Raw genomic sequence first — 20,581 nt, 5'->3', positions numbered from 1 at the left:
GGAAAGCAGATGTGTTTGCTTAGCTAATCGTAAGACAAGTTTTTGTCAAAAAGAACTCCTTTTGGAGCTTGCAACTGGGGAGGAAAGAGAAGGATTCCATTATTGTCCTCACCCGTCCTAATATCATATAAACGCTTCCGAATACCTCGATGGGGAGAGTCAACAATAATTTTTAATAACAATCAATAAATAATAATAAAAAAATGGAATCTCTCTCAAAACCAAGCCAGGTCCCTGAGCAATCGGTCCTCCGAGCTACCACGCTAGAGCTGTTGACGTTTTACTTATGGGGGGCAGGCGGGAGTGAGGAAAAAAACACAAAGTTTTAATGACACCTATGACATATTAAATTAGGCAGTTTTACAATTGGGTTTGAATACGATGCTAACTGATTACAAGTGCGTTATCAAAAGGGCGATAAGATTTATAACTTCGTGAGCACAAACCTCTTGCTGTAATGACAGTAGACGTTCAATGGGAGAAATAGGAAGAGATTGTGTTGTCCCTGTATTTACATTGACTGTAGCATCCACAATAGCTGGGGCTTGGAAATCCATAGGCCAAAAATACCTTTATGGTCACCTATTAACTAGTGTGTTATTTACACTTTTTCTGGTGCGTCTTATTCAATCCTCCTGTCGCCTACGATTTAAAGCACGTTTCTCCCCCTCACTAGGTATTTTTGTATTTTTTTGCATATCTGCGCTACACAAAAGGCTGCTCTCCCACCCTCCCTAAACCAACACATTAAGCAAACTTAAAAACAAAACAAAACAACAACAAAAAAAACCTAGGGTCCTATTACAAACCAACGCCCAGGACTAACTGCTTTAAAATTACTGCATAATTAGATTTAGCTGAATTTCACCATTAATTAGGCAGCCGCACTGCGGGGAGCCTTTGAAATCTGAGAAAATGGGAAAAATCATCTGAAGCACGTTTTTTTTAAACCCAACTTCAATAAATCCTGACCAGGCCTGAATTTCTCCGAATCTCTCTTTCCCCTCTACAAAGCGAAGTGAAGCAAAGGATGATTCGCAGGACCCAATAAAGTTTTAATTTTTTTTAAAAAAAATCCATGTATATTTTTAAATCCTGCTTGCTGTCCGTGCATATGACAGGGGTTAGGAAGTGTCTTGACATTTTTTCCCCCCCAAATGAACCTTCTCGAGAACCCCTTTCTCTATGAAGAACAAGCCCTGATGTAACACTCTGAATAGATCTTATTTGATTTCAATGGCCATTGAGCTGAAGAGGAGGCAAAAGCTTGTTTGGGAGAGATTTTTCCACAGGTAATTTATATTCAGACTGTATACCATCTCTGGATGGGAGATCTCTCTGCAGATGTATACATTTACCTACACGTGTCTGGCTATAAGTCTTCTAATGTTCTGAAGCCACCTATACTAAAGGATCTCTTTTAACTCCTTCCCCAAACGCCTGGGTATGCAAATGTCCTACTACCTACAGCATATACAAATACCAAACACAGCTCATGGATGAATGAGAATTGATAGGGGACTGTCTTTGGTGGTGGGCTGTTGTTGTTTTTAAATTATTCTGCACCTCCCCGAAAACACACACACTTTCAATACACCATCCAGGCAGAGAGATCGGTTTCTGATCCCGGCTTTTCAAACCTGTTTGTTAGGAGGGGAGGGAGGGGGGGGGGGGGGAAAGCGTTCATTCAAATCCACTGGATGGGGGGGGGGGGGGGCGCTGACTGGAGAGGGACGTCGTTAATGTTTTCTCTGATTAGATCCCTGCTTGGTTAATCACAGAATCACTTCGGACCTGCGTTTACTTGCTTCGCCTGGAGTTTTCCACGGCGGTTTTCTGGTTACAGACGGACCGGCCCTTCGCTTTTCCTTTTGTTTCTCTGCTGTCTCTTATATTTTGCACCCAATGTGTTTCCTATTACTAAAGCGCTGCCTTTGCTTCGCAGCTCAGCCCAGGCTCTTGTAGTGCACTACTGGGAGACGCCATGTTGGCTGAGCTAACAGGACACCAAGTCAAAAGCAGGCTTCGAGGGATACTTCCACGCGCTTCGTCTCCCCTACCACGCACCCCCGAAATCCCACTGAGCGCGCACATCCCGGCTTAGAGGAACCAGAACCCCCGCGCTATTTGGGGAGGGTTAAAGGGGGAATTCAGCGCCGCGCCAGCGGCGCAGGGCACTTTGCAGCCAGCGTTTTAAACTAAAGTGCAAGCCCCCCCCCCCCCCCCCCCTCGCCCCCGGCTCGGTCTGGTCAGATCCTCGATGCCCGTCCTTTAACCCGCTTTGTGTTAACTTTTGAGATAAAACTCCCCCTGCCCAGACATGGGAGTGAAGCTAATTGGGAAAGGTTTGGAGGTAAGGGGGGGGTGGGGTGGGGGAGTCCTTCTCGAGACATGTTTTAAAGTGTCTTAAAAGCAAGCGATCGCCTCTTTGCTTTTACTATTGTGGTTCGCGTTGGGCTGTTTGTTTCCCTTCCATCCCAAGCACTGGTGGAGGTGGCAGAAACAGCGAATTCAGATCAGATAAAAAACCCCGCAAAAGGGGGGGGGGGGGAAATAGACACTTAAGAGGAAAGAGTCGCCATGTTTAACAGCTTTTTTTTTAAAAAAAAAGATCTCGTCAATTTCACATAGAACAAGCCTCTCATTCCCAGCCCTCCTCTTTTGTCCAACTCAGTCGTTGGATAGGTCTTTTGTTCTAACTCAGCATGAAAAGAAAAACTTTCTTTAAATGCTATAAACTTAAACCTAATGCAAGTCCCTAAACAAATCCTCCTCTGAGCATTCCAAACATATATACATGGGTTTTTTTGTTTAACCCTATGCATTTTCTGTTTACTCTTATTTTTTGTGAACCAAAGCTAGCTGCAAAAACAGAGATCTCTATAGATAGCTTACAGGTTTTCAAACATAAAAAAACAACAACCAGGGAATGTCTTTTGATTTGAAAATCATAAATTATAATTTAATGCCAATAACAATGTACAGCAAACGGTTGCTTACAATAAACTAACACAAAACAAACAAGTAAAGATCCTGTGGTCTTAGCTGGAATAAAAACTTCACACACACTCACTCACATGGAGAGCACTTGCAATAGAAAAAGCTAAATCCAGAGGTCAGCAATCCCCTTCAGTAACACACGCACACACACGCAATTTATATATATAAAATCAGCCGTGGTTCGGGTGTAAAACTGCTCAAATTCACAATTATATATATCATTCCCCCCCCACCCCTCCACAGATGGGTCTAACTGGGCGGAAGATCAGGGTTTAATCGACTTTACAGAATTATCTCTCTTGCTTTTTTTTTTTTTTTTTAAACCACAACATGGTGTAGTAACTTGTGGTAGAGGGGGTGGGAAGCCTCACACAAGGACAGAATTGCAAGCTTTCATATACAAAGCATCTGCTGTAGACCATAGGTGGGGGACGGGACACACACACTCACACATGCACAGAAAAAAGAAAGCAACCGCTTTCAAAATCAGAGCACCCTGCTTCGTGTCTTTCCTTCCTTCAAATTTTATTTGCGATGATAAGGGATAGTGAGTATTAAATACACAAATTGTGCATCCGATCCTGCAGCACTTACGCAGACAAAATTCCCACTGACCTGAATGGGACCTTTGCCTGCGGGAGGATTGCAATATAGGGCCCTGCAGATGTATGTTTGTAAGCAGAGGTACATATACATTCACATATCCCAAATGTAAAATATGTTGCGAATCTCTGGCCATGCTTTCACTGACCAATTTTTTTTAAACCCACTTGCTATTATATATACACATTAAAAACAGTCTCCTCAGTCCTACAAGCTAAGTCACTCAATTTGAAGACCTCTCAATGACAACGATAGATGGCAGTTACAGAGTATTATAAAAAATCACACATGCTTAAAGAAAACTCATTGCAAACAACTGACCTGTATTTACAATACTGCTATTACCTTGCTCCAGTGATCTTGTGCATGTATGTCAGAAATTTACAAAAGATTTTTCCTCCCATTCTGATCATAAAATAGATACTGATCTTCAGAATTCTAATACTTTTTCACAACAATACCTTTCCTATGCAGGCACTTAAGTGTGACAAAAATAAGAGCCTTCTCTAGAAAATCCATTTTTAATTAACAGGAGGATTAGATGAATGGGGGGCAATGGTTTACCATTTCAATATAGTACTTCCTAAACCAAAGATAAACCATGAATTTAAGTCCCCCAACCCCACTCCCGAATTAAACAGGTAAATACACTACTATAAGTCTGCTACAAACTTATTGTGACAAGTAAACAAATCAATTGCCTATGGATTTATATGACTACAAACTATAGAGAAGTAATGTGGTTTCTGAAAGACATTTATGACAGCCAAACAAGTTTCAGATATCAAATAATATTTTAATTTCTGAATACTTTCAATTTTCCTTGGAATATAACACACAAAGACTCGACCAAACAGTTCAGTTATTATAACTTTTACAGTATACAGAAATGTTGCACTTAAAAAAAAAACCTTCAGTTTTTTTAAACACAAAACTGTAAACTCTAAGATACTGAATCAATCACGTTATCTATAAGTGCCAACAGTGTTATTTTGTCATGCTGATTTCAATGATATTTTTTTAAAAAGGGAAAATATCAACAATTATTATAATACAAAGGGCTTGCAAATATACAAACAGATAGAGGAGTTTAATAACAATTCATGAAGAACTATGTGGAACCCAATCCAAATTACAAAAGTTCACTTTGTTTTTTTTTTGTTTTTTTTTGTTTTTAGTTTTTAGTTTTTGTTTTTTTAATCAAAACCATAATGTGTCTTGGACACAATTCATTCTACCTACAATAAATCCCCACAGTTCATTTTCTGTCTGAAAATATCAAAAACCTAGTTTTTTGGGGTAGTTAAGTGACATGTGGTTCATTCGGGCCTATATAATTATAGCTCTCTCTCTCAGCTTCAAGCTAAATTTTGGGTCACCACCTCTAAGTGCGCTTCCATCATTGTGTTGTTGAGGGGTTTTTTCCTTTTCTTTTCCTTTATTCCTATGATACTTTCATGGACTCAGTTTTAATTCTTTCAGAACGTATATTTTAAGGATACACTTTTTTTAAAGAAGCCAAGATTATATCAAAAATTATTATAGAACCACAGAATAACCTGGTTTGAAACCAGAAAAATACAAAAAAGAACAACTATAGGTACATAGACACATAGGACAATTAATAATTTGGAAAAAAAAAAGACTTACTTTTTTCCATTGCTAATTTTCTCCAAATTTCCTTTAAAAGCACTTTCAGCGAGATATTTTTCTTTAAAAAGTTTACCCCACAAAAGAAAAGAAAAAGAAAAGAAAAAAGAAAAACCAACCCTAATGTATTTCCTTCCTTCTTTCTTTTTTTCTTTTACTTTTCTTTCCCCTTTATTTTTTAAACAAAAGAAATGACAAGTAGCAAGTTTTTTTCTCTTAATGACACGGGAGTTTTTAATGCATTCTGTAAAAGTTCATTTGAGAGTCTTTTTTTTTTTTAAATTCACAGTCCATTATTTTTCCCCTGTCTTCTTTTAGCAAACTTGTAACATCCTTAGCAGAAGGAAATATAAGCAACCACCAGAACCCAAATGTCATTTGCTTTCCTTTCCCTCTCTTTCATCTCCCTTCTCAATATATATATATATTTTAATTTTTTTCTCCAATATTTTATTGAATGGACATATAAGGCCAGTTAAAACTGCTGCCAGACAGTAACATATCCCTGATTAGGGTTTCTATTGGGGTTTTACCTACCAAACGGACGAAAAACAATTGCTCTATGACAGAAGATGAGACAGTGCGCAGGGAGGGAAGACGTAGTAGTAACTTCCCGAATCGCGTTGGTTGGTTGGGATACTGGCTCCTAACGTATTCTTCCAAAGCACACTGTGACTTCTCCTGTAAACTTTCAACATGGGCTACATCAGAGAGACCACAGGCATCTGGAAGAAAGGTTAAAAAAAACAAAAAAAAACAAAAAAAGAAAACAATCAGTTTAAAGAAGATTGTTTTTTTTTTAAAAAAAAACCTGGTAAAATTAGGCGTAGATAGTGGTTGATCATGTCGCCCTCAGAGCTAAGCACGTTTTTAGCAAAAGGTGAATATATACATTCCACCTTCCGGAGGGGTCTGCTCTAGAATTAAACACAGCTTTAAGATCTGAGGGTTTGATTGCACTACTGGCCTAGGTGTTGATACTGAGATGCTGGGAAAGTGTCATTTTTTAATTATTATTTATTATTAATTTGCAAAGGTTGAAAAGCGTGCGGGGAATAAGCCACTATTTCTTTCCCTCTCGGAAAATAATTGGGAAGAGTCTCATCATATGGCTAGAAGGAATGATAATTATTAGCAATAATAATTAATAATAAAAACTGGCCCAGCAAAGCATAAGGGCGCCCCAGATCCAGCAACAGATTCTCCCCCAAAGAAGACAACGCGTTTTTCTTCAGTCTTTGAAACTGATTTAAGTGGCCCTTTAAAACTGATCTTGTCAGTTTAGCCTATTCAGAGGCAGCCATGCAAACTGTGATCTCTCTGTTCGTTTGAGCTGTCCTCCCCACTTTCTTTTTCTTTTTCTCACTTTTTCTTTTTCTTTTCTTTTACACCCAAATCCTCTACAAGACGAAAACTCACTGATATGGTCTGGACATTTTTCTGATACGCTAAAATACAATCAGTTCCCTTTAAATCAGAGACGTCTGTTCTGAAAGAGCACAGGGTGTGACCTGACCTCTCTGTGGCTTCTTTGGCATAGGGCTAACACATGCATATTCTGCGAGTCATTAGGACCCAGATTTTCAATAAAGAAAAAAAAAAGAGGGGAACAAATAAAAACGCAAACATCATATACATCTATGTGAGTGTCTGTTTTACATCATTGAGCGTTATTGGGGCATCTGAGAAGCTGCATGCATAACCCTATATTTGCATGTGTGTATTTCCACAAAAATCAGATAACAGAAACCTTTATCTAGTTGGGAGGCAATTTGCATGCCAGGCCTCACATTTTGCAAATAGTAATAAATTTAACAGTTACGACAGTGTCGGACGATTGTTTTCTTGAAAGGCTAAAGAAGTGCTCTTTAGAAATCCAGCATTTGAAATAAACTCATCAGGGTTGTTTTGGGGAGTGTGTGTGCGGGGGGTGGGGGAAATCCGAGCTGAAAATTTGAGCGAGGAATAAAATGCATCCTTGAAAAATGACAGGAAAATAAAATAACCATCCCACAAACAAACGGTACATTCTGCTTTTCCTACGGCTAGATGCTCCCTGCTAATTGATCACCTAAGGACTTTAGCACAAGTAATTTCTTTTTTTAAAAAAAGTTTTACTTGCAAAGCAATAATATATAAAAGGAAGTTTAGGTCACGACCCAGAACCTGGACAAAGTCCAGAAAATGACTTGGTTCCCCAGACCCCCTTTAACACAACAAGGAATGGATTGTGAGTCCTCCTCCCCCCACTGCACAGAAACGACATTTTTTTTTCTTCTGTTTCCTGATATCAGGCTTTAAAAAACTTGGATGAGTAATTATTTTACAAGTCCTGCTTCCATTCATATGTTTATCACGTGGCCACTTTCCCAAGCTTTCAAATTAGTTACAAAAGAAATCATTTAAGAAAACAAAACCACCTTAATCCAAAACTTCTAGAGGTCCAAGATAGTGGGTCACCGGCTGCGCCTTAAAGTTAGCAGCCTCGACTAATGTAGTGCCCAAATTAGAAAGCATGTATTTAAATATATATACATATACATACATCTCTCTCTATATATATAGCCTCCAGAGTTAAAATCAAGTCTATTACGCACACAGGTTAAACTACGGTGCAAGTTAATTAGATTTCACAATGCATTCAATGATTGTTTTATAACTCATATACTATTTATATGCAGGAAAAGTTGGCACGTATTTTCCACTTTTAATTATCTAAGAAACACCTTACTGCTTTGATTATTTCCTTCCAGAGAAATAGCTGTGTAACCATAGAATTAAATTTGTAAGCCCCAGCTAAGAATCCTTTCCTGTTACTTTTTCATATTATTACGATGTATGTACTGGAGAATTATCTTTTACAAACCGCTACTTACTTTGGACCATACCACTCCTGCTGTGTGTAACTACAAACTTCCCCCCTTCCATTAAACGACACAGCACTGCTCCTTGCCATATTCTATTTCACTCAGAGACAGCTCTTTGGGAAATATGATTTATTTTATTTCATAGGATGGAAGCGAATGTATTTTAAATTCAGCTTTTCACCGCTTAACTTTTTTTTTTAAATTCACTTTTTAAATCACAGGGCTGCTTTTGTTGTTGTTGTTTTGTGGTTGCCCATAAAATGATCCTTTTTTTTCAGGGATGGGAAGACTTGCTTTTAACAACATCAGACAGCTTTTGCTGCTGTTCGGATTGGTGTCGTTAAATGCCAGAGCTATACTGTTAAATCAAATATTCTTTTCACTGGGGAAGGCAGAGGCTCACATGCCTTATTGGTGCTTAAAAGTCCCCCCCCCCCCCATTGTTAAAACTATTTGAAGGCTCCCTCTAAGGGTGCTTATAGGCCAGGCCTTCCTTCCAGAAACACATACCATTTTTCTAAAAGGACACATGTAGCAATGATTCTGGTGGGGTTTCCAGCTTCTTACACTTTGCCAGAGTGAACCGATTTCAAAGGGGGCGGCTGGGGGTGGGAAGAGTGTAAATAAATGCTGCCTACCTGAGGTGAAGAGGACTATGGCCTTTAAACAGCTATATTCTGCAGAGTCGACATGCAATGCTTTCAGTTTTTCTACTTGCTCTTGGAAGATTCGTATGTGGTCCATAAAGGCGACCACTCGGTCAGCAGACATCGGCGAAGCGTGGAGGCCAGCAGCGGCCAGGAGAGGAGCTACGTGGAGGGGCATGGAGCACTGGGCGGCATTGAGGACAAATAACTCGCTCCAGGTCAGCCTGAGGAGGGCCACCTGGTCTGTGATCTGGAGGTCTGGGAAGAAGGGGATATTCCTGGCCCACTCCACCGCACTGAAGAGCATCCTGGCTGCCAGTTCACAAATGTTCTCGATGCCCATGATGTTGTTGGGTTGCATGCATTGACTGCCAAAGCGGGAGGTTGGGTAAGGTTCTGCTCGCAGGAGAAGGGAGATATATCCGGATAGGTAGGAATGGCAGTTGAGAGGGTCCCCATTTGTCAAGGCGAACTGACCATGAGTTGGCTGTGTGGGTGGCATTCTGCCCCTCTGGACGGCTGCAGTAAATAAAGAAGAAACTACAGCAATTAATATCTGAATTGCTACGATCCTTTTCCAATCAAGTTCTACTTTGTGTGTGACCCTGGGTAAAGGCAGCTTCTGGGTGGGGAGGGGGGGACGACATGCATTTTCCAGACAGAGTGCAGCCTGCGTCTGGTTCAGGGCTCTGCAGTTCCTGATTAAAGTAAAAGCAGCAATAAAAGCTAAGCAACGCTGGGTACATGCCTCAAGGCTGCTGCTCTGAACTGCTTTAAGGACACTACGGATCCTCAGTTCCTAAACACACAAGAATTCAACCCCCCCCCCACCTCCTCATATGTACCGAACGTCTGTGTGTGTGTGGGGGGGGGGGGGTTCCTCTTCATTACAGCTGATATTGCTTATTGATTTAGGGCTGCAGCGTGGGGAGGGCGCAGGCACCTTTCGAAATCCAAAGTGCTTGTCCCAGACAGCATTTATTGACTATTCTACAATCCTTTAAAAAGGTAAAATTCCCCTGCAACACATAGACGGGTAGCTACAGCCAGGCGACGGGCGAGGGTTATTACTGAAAAGCACCTTTATCAGCTGCTCATGGAAAGTGGGCCTTTCATTTTGTTAATAAATTTACATGGTGACAGCGAGAGGGAAAGGGAATAATAGCCAGAGATGCAGAAGGAAGGGAGAGTGGCTGAAATGTGCGTGGCTTAGATTTGTTATTTAGCATATGCCAAGGTTAGTTACTCCTGTAGACACACAAAAGACAAGCCAGGCAGTCCAGAGCCCCCTAACCCTTAACCTACATAGCAGCGTCCAGACACAGAACACGCCATTGCAAGACTGGAGGCTCATATTTCTCGTCTAATTTTATATCACAAAGACTCGATTTGCACGGATCAGGAACCCCTCAGCTACTTATTTCTTTCCTCCCTCTCCCGTCCCTTTTACCACATTCTCGCTGTCTCTCCTGGGGGTGGGTGGGGAAGAAAATAAATAATAATAATAATAATAATAATAATTAATAATTAATAAAAAGACGGGTTTATTTTTAAAAACCAGACTGCGAATCCACAGTGGAATGCAGAAGAGCCCTGCAGGGATGCGAGCTCCATTGCTACAGTAATTCGAACCTCCTGTGTAAGGATGGGTGATGGGGGTAGGTATTCATCTCTCTATCTATAAATTCATACACACACGAATTGGGGAAGGGGAGGGGGGTGTAATGCTGCCCATGCAGGAGGAAACATTAAAAAAGTAACCACGCCTCAGACGATCCATCTCCCTCCTTAAACAGCTGAACCTAAACTATCCACTTCCAATGAACCTCCATCAGCCAAATAACACACATCAATGAGGAGGGCCAGAGAAAGCAGGCAAGCCCCCCCCCCCACCCCACCCCAGCCCCCAACACCTCTTTCTGAATTAAGGGAAAGTTTCTCTCACTCACTGTTTATTGTTGATTTGGCTTTTTTCCCCCCTTTCTTAAAAAGAAACAGATTTGTTTGAAGGGGGGGAGGGGGATAACAGAAAAGCAAAATGCAGTGACTGAAAATTGGAAAACAAATGAAATCCCAATACCTTCCCGTCTCATGCCAACTTTGAGGCATTTTTTGAGCCGGCAGTACTGACACTGATTGCGGTGGTGCTGGTCAATGGGACAGTTCCTGTTGGCACGGCAAGTGTAGCTCAGGTTCCTCCGGACACTCCGCTTGAAGAAACTCTTGCAACCCTCGCAGGTAAATTGGCCATAATGTTTGCCACTAGACTTGTCCCCACAAACCACACACTCAATGTGCTGTTGCTGCTGCTGCTTGTCTCCTCCTTGGCTCTGCTGGCTTGGCTGGTTGGTCTGGGCTGGAGTGCTGGGGGGCCCTCCTTGTCCCGGGGTTTGTGGTGTGTGAGGGGCCCCAGCGGGTGGTCCTTGCACTGGAGGGGCTTGAGCAGGCTGAGTTCCCTGAGCTCCGGGTACATCGTCCTGGGGGTCTCGCCACGCGCCAACTACCATTGCCATATCTATTGGACACCGTTTCCAAACTGCCTGTCCCCCCTTTATTTTTAAAGTTTGTTTGATTGGTTTTCAGATCAGCTTTGCAGCAGTTTCTCTCTCTCTCTCTCCCTCTTTTTTTTTCCCCCTTAAAAAAGGAGAAAAGGGGGGATGGGGGGACAGAAAAAAATGCCAGCGAAGGCGGAGAACGAGGGGTGTTGGGGGGGGCAGATTGCGAGTCGATTGTCTGGCGTAAAGACAGAAAAGTAAGGGGGTGGTAGGGGTAGGGGAGAGAGAGAGAGAGAGAGAGAGAGGAAAAAAAATCTCTTCAAAGATCTCCCTCTCTCCCTCTCTTAGAGCTGATCTGCTGCAGAGGAGTTGAAGGAGGAGAGGCGAGTGTCGGGGGGCCAGGTCCAGGGAAGCTCACAGTTAGCCATTCAGGAAAGCCATCAAAATAAGAATGGAGAAAAGGTTACAGATGACACACAGGCTGCAAAGGGGAAAAAAAAATTGCACAACTGAAAAGACTTTTCTGGGCGCAGAAAGCGGAGGGCTTCGCTGTAGTTTTTTGAAGTCCAGGTTGTGGAAACATCAACCGAGATCAGCTTGGCTTCCCCCCCCCCCGCCCCTTTCTTTCCGCTGCTTCTTTCTCCTGCTCTCTCTTTCTCTCTTTTCTTTTCTTTTCTTTTCTTTATTTTGCTGCTGCTTCTTCTCCTCCTGCTGCCGCTGCTGCCGCTGCTCGCTGCCTTGTGCCGCGTCTCCTTCTTTGCAAGTGGGGCTCTTAGCGCAGTTGGTTCACACAACACATGGGGTGGAGGGGAGGGGGGGGGGGGAGGGGGAAGGGGGAGGTGAAGGGAAAGAGTCAACTCTCCAGCTTAGAGCTCAGCCAGTGATAATGATAAAAGAGGAGAGCGAGGAGGAGGAGGAGGAAGAGGAGGAGGGAAAGACGGATCACAACCTAGAAAACTGCATCGTTCTTCATGCAAAAAAAAAAAAAAAGGCAAGACGAGAAAAGGCACAGGAGGGACAATCAGCCCCCCCCCCAGCAAAAAAAAAAAGCAAAAAAAAAAAAAAAGCAAAAAAAAAAAAGCAAAAGCAAAAGAACTGCGAATCAAAGTGATCAAATATGCTAAGAAGGGGGGGCAGGGAGTGACTGCGGTGTATAGGAGCGGGGCTGGCAGAGTGGTGAGTGCTTTCCCTGCGATCAGCTCGCCGAGCTCTCTATATAGTGAACTTTGACACGACTGCTGCAACTTAGCACACGTTACCATGGCGACCGCTCGCCTTATAAGGCAGCAGACGGTGTTTGACTGGTCAAAAGCGCCCGGACCTCCCCTCGCCTCTCATTGGGCCGCTCTGCCTTGCGCTGCCTGGCATGGCTGCCGAAGCGCGCTGCCCGGTCCTAAAGGGAGAACGCTTCGCGGACAGCTTAGAACGGAGGCCTGGGGTGGGGGTGGGGGTGATTTTTTTTAAAAAAAAAATATGATTGTTATTATATCTTTGCACTTTCACTTTGCCTTAGTTGCAGGATCTTTCCTAAGAATGGGAAGGCTGTGTGGGGGGGGAATAAGGCTGGAGACCCAGATAAATATCCATGGCAAAATGAGACTGAAATAGTCTTTGTAGCGCTCAGACTTTATTAACTCTTTGATCAGGCACGAGGAAAAAAAAATCTGATCATATCATCACCTGTAAGCAAGAGAGTTAAATTACATTTTCCTGTTCCCCATTGTGGTGATAATGTCATAAAAATAAATTCCTGATGGATTTTTTTCCCGGGGGGGGGAGGGTAAAAATAACAGCTACTGTGCTAAATAAGCTGATCGGATGCGATTCTTATAAATCAAAAATTGGGGAAGGAGGGCTTCCAGAATTGATATTCTTCAGTGACTACCTTCTCCCTTTAGGGTTAAAGTTTCACAGGTATGTAGATTTAACTTTTAATTGCTCAATCCGCGGAGAGGATGCTGACAAAAAGATAACTGTGTCACTCGGATGCTGCAGTTAAAAGACATGATCATGACCCTTATTCAGCATCATTTAAAAAAAAAACCCCTCTAAAATGGAGTTAGCTGTAAACTATAATTTCAGTATCTGCAGCCCTAGGTAGAGATACCTGTATTCATACCATACACATTAGTGTAATGTCTGTATGTATGCTACATATATATTAGATATACATCTATCAATGTATATAGACAGAGACATCAGTGAATATGGTACTTGATCACAGAATAGTTGAGTATAGACTTCATTGTTTCTTGACTGCTCTGGCATTTCGAGAACCATTCTTTTCATCAAACACCCAAACATACACTGGAAATAATTAGCATACAAATACACACCACACATGTCTGAATATCTATATATGTGAACACATACCCACACATTTATTCTGAGTTGCACCGGGTTTACAGAAATAGCAATGATTTAATCAAGAACAGCATATCTTACATTCATTATGTTGGAAAAATTCAATGCTGCTTTCCAGAACATGAATTTCTTTTCTTTTATCAGAAACCGAGGCGGTTTGGTCATAACGTAATACATTTCTAGCTATTCAACTTTATTCTTTTTGTTTTAGGCTAAGCAGAAATTCACTGATAACACACAGGGATTCGGTGGCATTGTGACTCGGTAGCACAACCTCTGTACTATATACGGAGCAACTCTAAATAGGTAACCGATCTAAGTACACACGGGCAATTGTTTATATCCTATTGAACCTGGGTACTAAGCACCATAACAGAGATAGTTAGTTTATTTTCTATTGAATATCTGCGGCAAGCACCAGAGCAGACAAACGCATGGACAGATATAAATCAATTTTAAAATACATAGATAAATGGACAGGGAGACAGTTGCTTCTATACAAATATACACATACATATAAACACATGTGTGAGATGGGGACTTATACACATACAGTCAAACTAAGTAGAAACATGGGGACACAGATGCATACAAAACTATATTCAGGATTAATTGCAGCAGCTTTCCCCCTCCGCACACACTTTTTCATGTTGCCACATGCACACCCCTTCTGCCGCAGAAATAATATATGTCTCTAAAGCCGCAGGTGCTGAGATGATTGGAAAGTTGTAAAAAGCACCTAGACTTGACACTGTCCTGTTTATAAACCTGGAATATAATAAGATTCCACCAACAAAGATGCGCGCCTGGTCAATTTCAAAGGCAGGCTGTAGAATTCCAATTGATCATGATGTAGCAATATAAACCCTTAACTTAAATAGTAATCGAGGGGGAGACAGAAAGAAAGGGGTTGGGGGAAGGGACCTTTTACGGTTAAAATGTGGAGAGCTGCCTTATGATTTCCAAATAACGCAGACATTAGGGGTCACACCTTTTGGTTGAGAATATAAAACATAGTTGTTGAATGTAGTTTATGTGGCATGTCTTGGAAAAGGTTTCGTCTCTCAAATCTTATAAAGTACACAGGGATAATTCATCATCTAAAAACATTAACATCTTAACAAGTGCAGAAAGAGCGTTTATTTTTTTAACAGAGTCCACATTATGAATAGTTTGAATATTTGATCTACCTATGCATGCTTAAAAGCTCCAGTATATTCGGATTACTCAAACCATAATGAAGAATACCCCCGATTAACTATTTGCTCTTCGAGGGATACAAGAATACAACTATTTATTAGGTAGTTTGCTATTTATTTGAAAACACCCCTGCGATGTAGGCTGATGTGGAATAGATGAATATAATGATGAACTGCAGCTAATTTTGCTGAATAATATTTGAAAAATGAGTGTATCGCTGATAGAGGAAGATTCTAAAATGTCCTTATCAGAGCTAAGTCATAACAGCACAGTTATATTTCGAAAGTAGGATGGTATTATTAATCATTATTATTCTATTATTTATTATTGTTTACAAAAAAGAATAAATCCCTCCTGCCATTTTACTGCAGATGTAAATTTATTTTAATGAGCGGAGGGCGGAAAGATTTATGTTTACTAAAATAAAGTTTGGGATAGCCTCCGTGTAAATCGTTAGAAAAGAGGGGGAGATCTGTTTTTCTGGCAGAAACTTGCCTAATAGTCCTCTAATTCTTTATAGATTAAATCGCAATAGGAATACAGCATCGAACAAATACCGAGTTTCACTCTGAACTCAGTGGAAAGCAGTTAAGTCTAACAGAATGCAATGAATTCCTCTTCTCCCTGAATATAGTATGTGTGTGTTTTTCTCTTCCACCACACTGAAGTTCCATGAATAGGGAAAGTGGCTCCTATTGTGTGCCTCTGAACTTCCAAGTCAATGCAATTTTTAACCACTGGCTTGTGGTACTTTGAAAATCACCAGGGGCTGTCAGAGTTGGGTCCTCTGAAAAATTTACAGTGCTAAATCAGAGCATATGCTGTGAGAGAGGGGAAAAAATTGCTTAAGATTGGAGCAAGTACAGTATCTGTCTGCCCCCTAGTGTAAGTCTCTTATCTGCCTAAAATTCAACTTTAAAAGAAAAGGATCTCTTAAAGGGAAACGACTTTTGGCTCACGTATACATACGAGAATGAAACTTCTGTGCATTTTAATCTGATTAATTCCTAAGGATTTAAAATTAATTGGCTTGGACACTCCTAGATCGGACAGTAAGATTTCTGCATCAGGGTTTCTCCCAAGCCCTGTGTTGAATAGGTATTTTTAAGCGGGGGGGACGAGGGGGGGGTGATTGGTTTGTGATTTTTTTTTAAATGAGAAGCCATGCCTCTCACGCTTTTGTCAGAACAGAGCAGTTTTGCTGCTTAAAGTCAGATCTGCACCTTTTGCCATAAAGAAGGATAAATATTTGCCTTAAAGCTGCAGACCAGCTGCCAACCGCACCTTTCGATGGTGAGTATATATTCCTGCTTCTTCTCATTGTACTTGCTTAAAACCGAAATTGTTTCTGGTGGGAGAGACGGGTTCTCAGCGCTAACATATTCAACACCGACCTTTCTCAAAATAATAATAAATAATAATAGTAATAATAAGAATTAATAAAAAACGCTGCCAGCTTCACACGATTACAAAAGTCCGTGCAGAATCCGTAGCACTGAAGTTAGAGACTTAGTCCCCCCCTCCCTAATAGTCAATTACTATAACAAAGTAGAATTAGTCAGTTACTATAACCAAGTACCCTTTCACAGAAGGGCTATTCGTCCTTCACTCTTGTTTGAAATGACTTTGATGCGCGTTTGTATATTAGCTTTTGAATCTGATTTGGGGTCGTTTTGTTTATTTTTACTAAAGGACGTGATAACTGATGGTGCTGTAATTGCAGACACTGGGTCTCTTCCCTCTCCCCCCCCCCCGCCGCCACCCCTTTCGAGCAACCCACGTAACCTTAGAAACGCTAGTTTAATAGGCAAGTTATCTAACAATTGTTTTCTTAAGAGAAACACAAGATCACAACACATTTAAAAAAAAAAGAGTGAGAAAGAAGAAGAAACTATAAGTAAACATACCCAAACCATATTTGCCTTGTTCAAGGTCCCAAATCGCTTGCATCTTCTTTTTCTACCTCTCCTTTAGTTCTGCAGGTTAAACAAACAAACCCAAAAAACCGCTGTTTGCCCCCCTGAAGAGAGGTGCGTTGGGTAATTAACGAGAATCTCCTTCTGGGGGTTTAGCTAAGCGATTGTGCAAACTGATAAAAAAAAGAAAAGAAAGTAAATCGATAAATAAAAGAAAAGGACGCTACAGCCTTCGGGGGGTGGGGGGAGAAAGAAGGAAGGTGAAGGGAATAGATCTCCCCCAACCTAAAGGGAAGTGATTTCCGTGTGTTATTAGCGTTCAGCCTTGGGGGGGGGGGGGACAACAACTGAACACTCACTCTAACTTTGCCCAGACAGGGTTTGAGGGAGAGCTTTGTACATAGCTATTAGGAATGTGCGCCTCGCCTTTAAGAGAGAGAGAGAGAGAGAGAAAAAAAACCACCCAAACCCAAGGTAGGAGAGATGTCTTTGAGTGATCCTTGTCTCTCATCTCATTCCTTAGAAGGAAGAGCGTCTTGCTACACCTTGTTTGGAGCTGAAAAGACCCGAGACTTAAAAACCAAAGCAAACCAAGGGGGGGGGGGGGGGACAACAACAACCGCACAGCCCCCCCCCCCCCCCAGTCCAGCCGGAAACAATATAGATAAATAAGAGTGAAATCTCCTAACTTCGTGAGTGTTGTGGTCGGATGTATGCCCCCGATTTCAAACCCGCCAAGAGAAAAACCGCAAACAGCTGCAGGCGAGCGATCAGCACATGCACAGAGAGGGAATTGGGGGGTGGGTGGGTGGTGAAGGGATAGTGTCCTGGGAAGGGTCGGTAGGGAACGCAAGCACATGCTAAAGCAAGCTGGAAAAGAATCGGAGCTAACCGGGGAATCTCTTTCTCTCTCTGCCCCTGAAATCCCAGCTAGAAGGACTTACTCCACATAGTTATTTTAAAATGGGGAAAAAAAAAACAAAACAAGTCCATCTATAAAACCCGCTGTTGCTCATTAAAACCCCTAGAAAGACATTTCCCCAGCCCTTCACAAACATGGCAACTTTAGAAATGCAAAGCGAGGCTTCGCGGTTTTACTTTGTTAATTTTTTTTTAAAAAAATTGAGGCTCCTGTTGCAAGCCTGAGATTACTCCCATTTTCTACCCCCCCCCCCCCCAAAACACAGTCCTTCCTCCTTTCCTAATGAACGAGACGCTAGCTCAGGGAGAGTTTGGGACAATTTGGAATACATTATGCTGCATTTGGCAGTCTAGTACAGTTTTAAACTTAATGGATTCCTGTTTCTTCCTTTTTGTTTTAAGAAAAGAATGGGACACACACACACACACACACACACGGATCTTTTATTTTAGGAAGCTGTTATGGTAAGAAGTGTGTCAAACTTGACAAATGGAACAAACCTTCTTCCACTCTTACTTGTCTTTGCCTTAAAACAGGAATTAAGTTCACCACAGTTCTGAATGTTAATTGCATGTTTACTGAGCTAATGAAAATTAGGAATGGGTTTTAGCTCCTCAAACAAGGATGAAAAAACGATGAAGGCAACTATCATCACAGCCTGGGGGGAGGAATAAACGCACAATATTGCCCAAAATGGGAAATCTTTTAACTGTTCATGAATACCCTAACTATTGTCGACACAAGTTTCCACTCCTGTGAAGTCTGATCAGTACATGGGAGATGGAGACACAGCCCTGTTGAATGAATTTTTACTATTGCCAGAGGGACATTCAGACTTCCCTCACCCCCATGCAGTCCTCCCCACTCTGCAAAATAAACCCCTTACGGGTGAGAATTCTTAAGGTGTGCTGACAAGCATATGATACGTAGTAAAGTAATTTCCTCCCTTAGCCCACGCCTCCCCCTCCCCACACACCATCTTTCCCAAATGTTCCTTTTCTATCAATCCCAAGGGTTGGGAGGGAGGGGGGCAGAGGACGGGAGAATTAAACCTCCCCCCTGGGTTTATCCTTGCCATCCAAGGATGAAAGGATGACCTAATAATTCAGTTTTATGATAACAATTTTCGTGCTTGAAAACAAACTGCCCAAAAGGAAACAAGAAAGAGAGAGAGAGAGATTGTGGACTATACCTTTAAGGATTCTCCCCCCCACCACCCCGCTCCCGCCCCCCCTACAAGGTGCTGCCTGGAGGGGATTTAATTAAACCGGCTAAAGATGTTTTAAATCTAAAATAAAAAATAATTCCAGGGAGACGTTTTCCCTCTGCTGTGCAGCTCAGCGTTTGAAAACTTTGGCCCAAGTTGTAGCGACAGCCACAACTCTGCTCTTCAGGGGTCAGAGGTGAGGGCTATTTTAACCCTAAAAGCCTGCGAAAGACCAAGGTTGAAACTAGACTTGCAATACTAATAGCCATAATTACCTCCACCCATTCCAGGGGCATTCCTGCAGAAGAAATGTTAGACGCCGGGTAAGAATATCTTGGGGTGGATCATTTTTTTTTTTAAAAAAAATAACAGCAATATCAAGGAATTTCTCAAAGTGCTCCCTTTGCCTGTGGGATTGGAGGTTTTTTTTTTTTTTTTTTTTTTTTTTGCAAGCATTCCCAAGGCGCTAGGTCTTTGTCTTAGAAGGAATGGAGTGTCTGAATGGTGTGAAAGGGACAGAGAGGGTCGCTTCAAATCGATTTTACTTGTCCTCTCTGTCTTTTCGGATCAACGCCCTTCAATGGTCACATAGGTGCTCTTTCAACCAAAACCTTGTGCAACATTTTCTGCCTGTATTGGTGCTAAATACAATAAATGCTGGGCAGATTTTTTTTCTTCTTTCCAAAGCAGAAAGCACCCTAATTAAATTGTTTTATATGGACAGTCAAGACAGACCAATTAAGTATGCATTAGTATAAAGATATATTCTGGAGATAATCGCTCTATACAAGATGTGCAAAGTTCCTCCGGCAGAGAGGGTGTAACACCTTTTGATATGGATCCCCCCCCTCCTCCCCCAGTCGTCTCCTTTACCTGTATAAGGCACTGGATAAATTAGTTAAAAGCCATTAGTTAGAGTGCTTTATAAACAAAGTTAACATGTGGATGTAGTTGTTTGTATAGTAGAATATTTAATTGTAGTACACATACATAATTACGGCTATATATATAACCTGGCTATATAGCTGTAAATTATATATGTGCAGTAAGGGTACTTCAATTATATATATAAATGCAAGTAATATTCAGCTAATATAGAGATAGATGACTAAATACAGACATATAATGAAATATATAGCTGTGTATAAAATATGGATCAAATAAGCACACATGCTAAATCTAAAATATGGTTGTGTATTCATGTATTATATTTTATACACACGTGTATACACATACACCTATCTCTGCACTAGTATAAACACATACACATATTATATACTGATTTAATCATTTACAATAGAAAATATTTCACATTCCAGGCACGGGCTTTCCCTGGGATGAAATAACAGATCAGAAGAAGCACTCATGAACTCCTCTTTCTGGCCATTTTAGTACCTTAGAGAAAGCTCTCTAACGTGGGTAGTTATAGAAAATGGGGTTTAATATCTAGTCCGTTGTTAATTGTTTTAAAGGCAGTTTCCATATGCCAGCCCTGACTCATTTTAATCTATTAAAGGGGGTTGGGGGGACATAGCCTCAGATTGCAAGGAGAAGAAGCGTATGGATGGATGTGAAGTTCCTGAGGCACCTTGTATTCCCAGGCACTTCCGAAGAACGACGCTGAGCATGACTTTGCTAGGGAGTGAAACCCTTACAGCGAGACATCCTGATTCCTGCACAAGTGGGACTGAGGAAACAGACCCCTCACCC

General features: G+C 41.5%; 1 protein-coding gene and 1 long non-coding RNA gene across 29 annotated transcripts in view; one reads left to right on the top strand and one right to left on the bottom strand.

Moving 5' to 3' along the window:
• Positions 1-2,934: 2,934 nt before the first annotated feature.
• On the bottom strand, positions 2,935-17,276 carry NR2F2 (nuclear receptor subfamily 2 group F member 2). Of its 3 annotated transcripts, none has more exons than XM_073304246.2 (3): positions 16,734-17,276; positions 8,759-9,286; positions 2,935-5,978 (listed from the first exon to the last, which is right to left on the bottom strand). In XM_073304246.2, exons 1-3 carry the CDS (start codon positions 16,774-16,776, stop codon positions 5,704-5,706), a joined length of 846 nt encoding a protein of 281 aa, XP_073160347.1. In that variant the 5' UTR covers positions 16,777-17,276; the 3' UTR covers positions 2,935-5,703. The 3 variants fall into 3 exon arrangements, with proteins under 3 accessions (XP_073160347.1, XP_073160345.1, XP_073160346.1); XM_073304244.2 differs by lacking the exon at positions 16,734-17,276 and adding an exon at positions 10,848-12,285 and having other exon boundaries at positions 8,759-9,307; XM_073304245.2 differs by lacking the exon at positions 16,734-17,276 and adding an exon at positions 10,848-12,284.
• Positions 15,962-20,581, top strand: part of LOC140895064 (uncharacterized) — a 131,925-nt gene continuing 127,305 nt past the window's right edge. For 11 of the 26 annotated variants that reach the window (XR_012154074.2, XR_012154069.2, XR_012154076.2 and 8 more), the window contains exon 1: positions 15,963-16,119. This is a non-coding gene — a long non-coding RNA (uncharacterized LOC140895064). Of the gene's footprint in view, positions 16,120-17,367; positions 17,435-20,581 lie in introns of those variants that run through there. The other 15 variants (XR_012154065.2, XR_012154078.2, XR_012154085.2 and 12 more) reach the window with 7 other exon arrangements.

This window comes from Lepidochelys kempii, chromosome 10, assembly GCF_965140285.1.
Source record: "Lepidochelys kempii isolate rLepKem1 chromosome 10, rLepKem1.hap1, whole genome shotgun sequence".
Lineage (NCBI taxonomy): Eukaryota > Metazoa > Chordata > Testudines > Cheloniidae > Lepidochelys > Lepidochelys kempii.
Note: the sequence above shows the minus strand (reverse complement) of the source record. Positions and strands in the feature narration are given on the sequence as shown.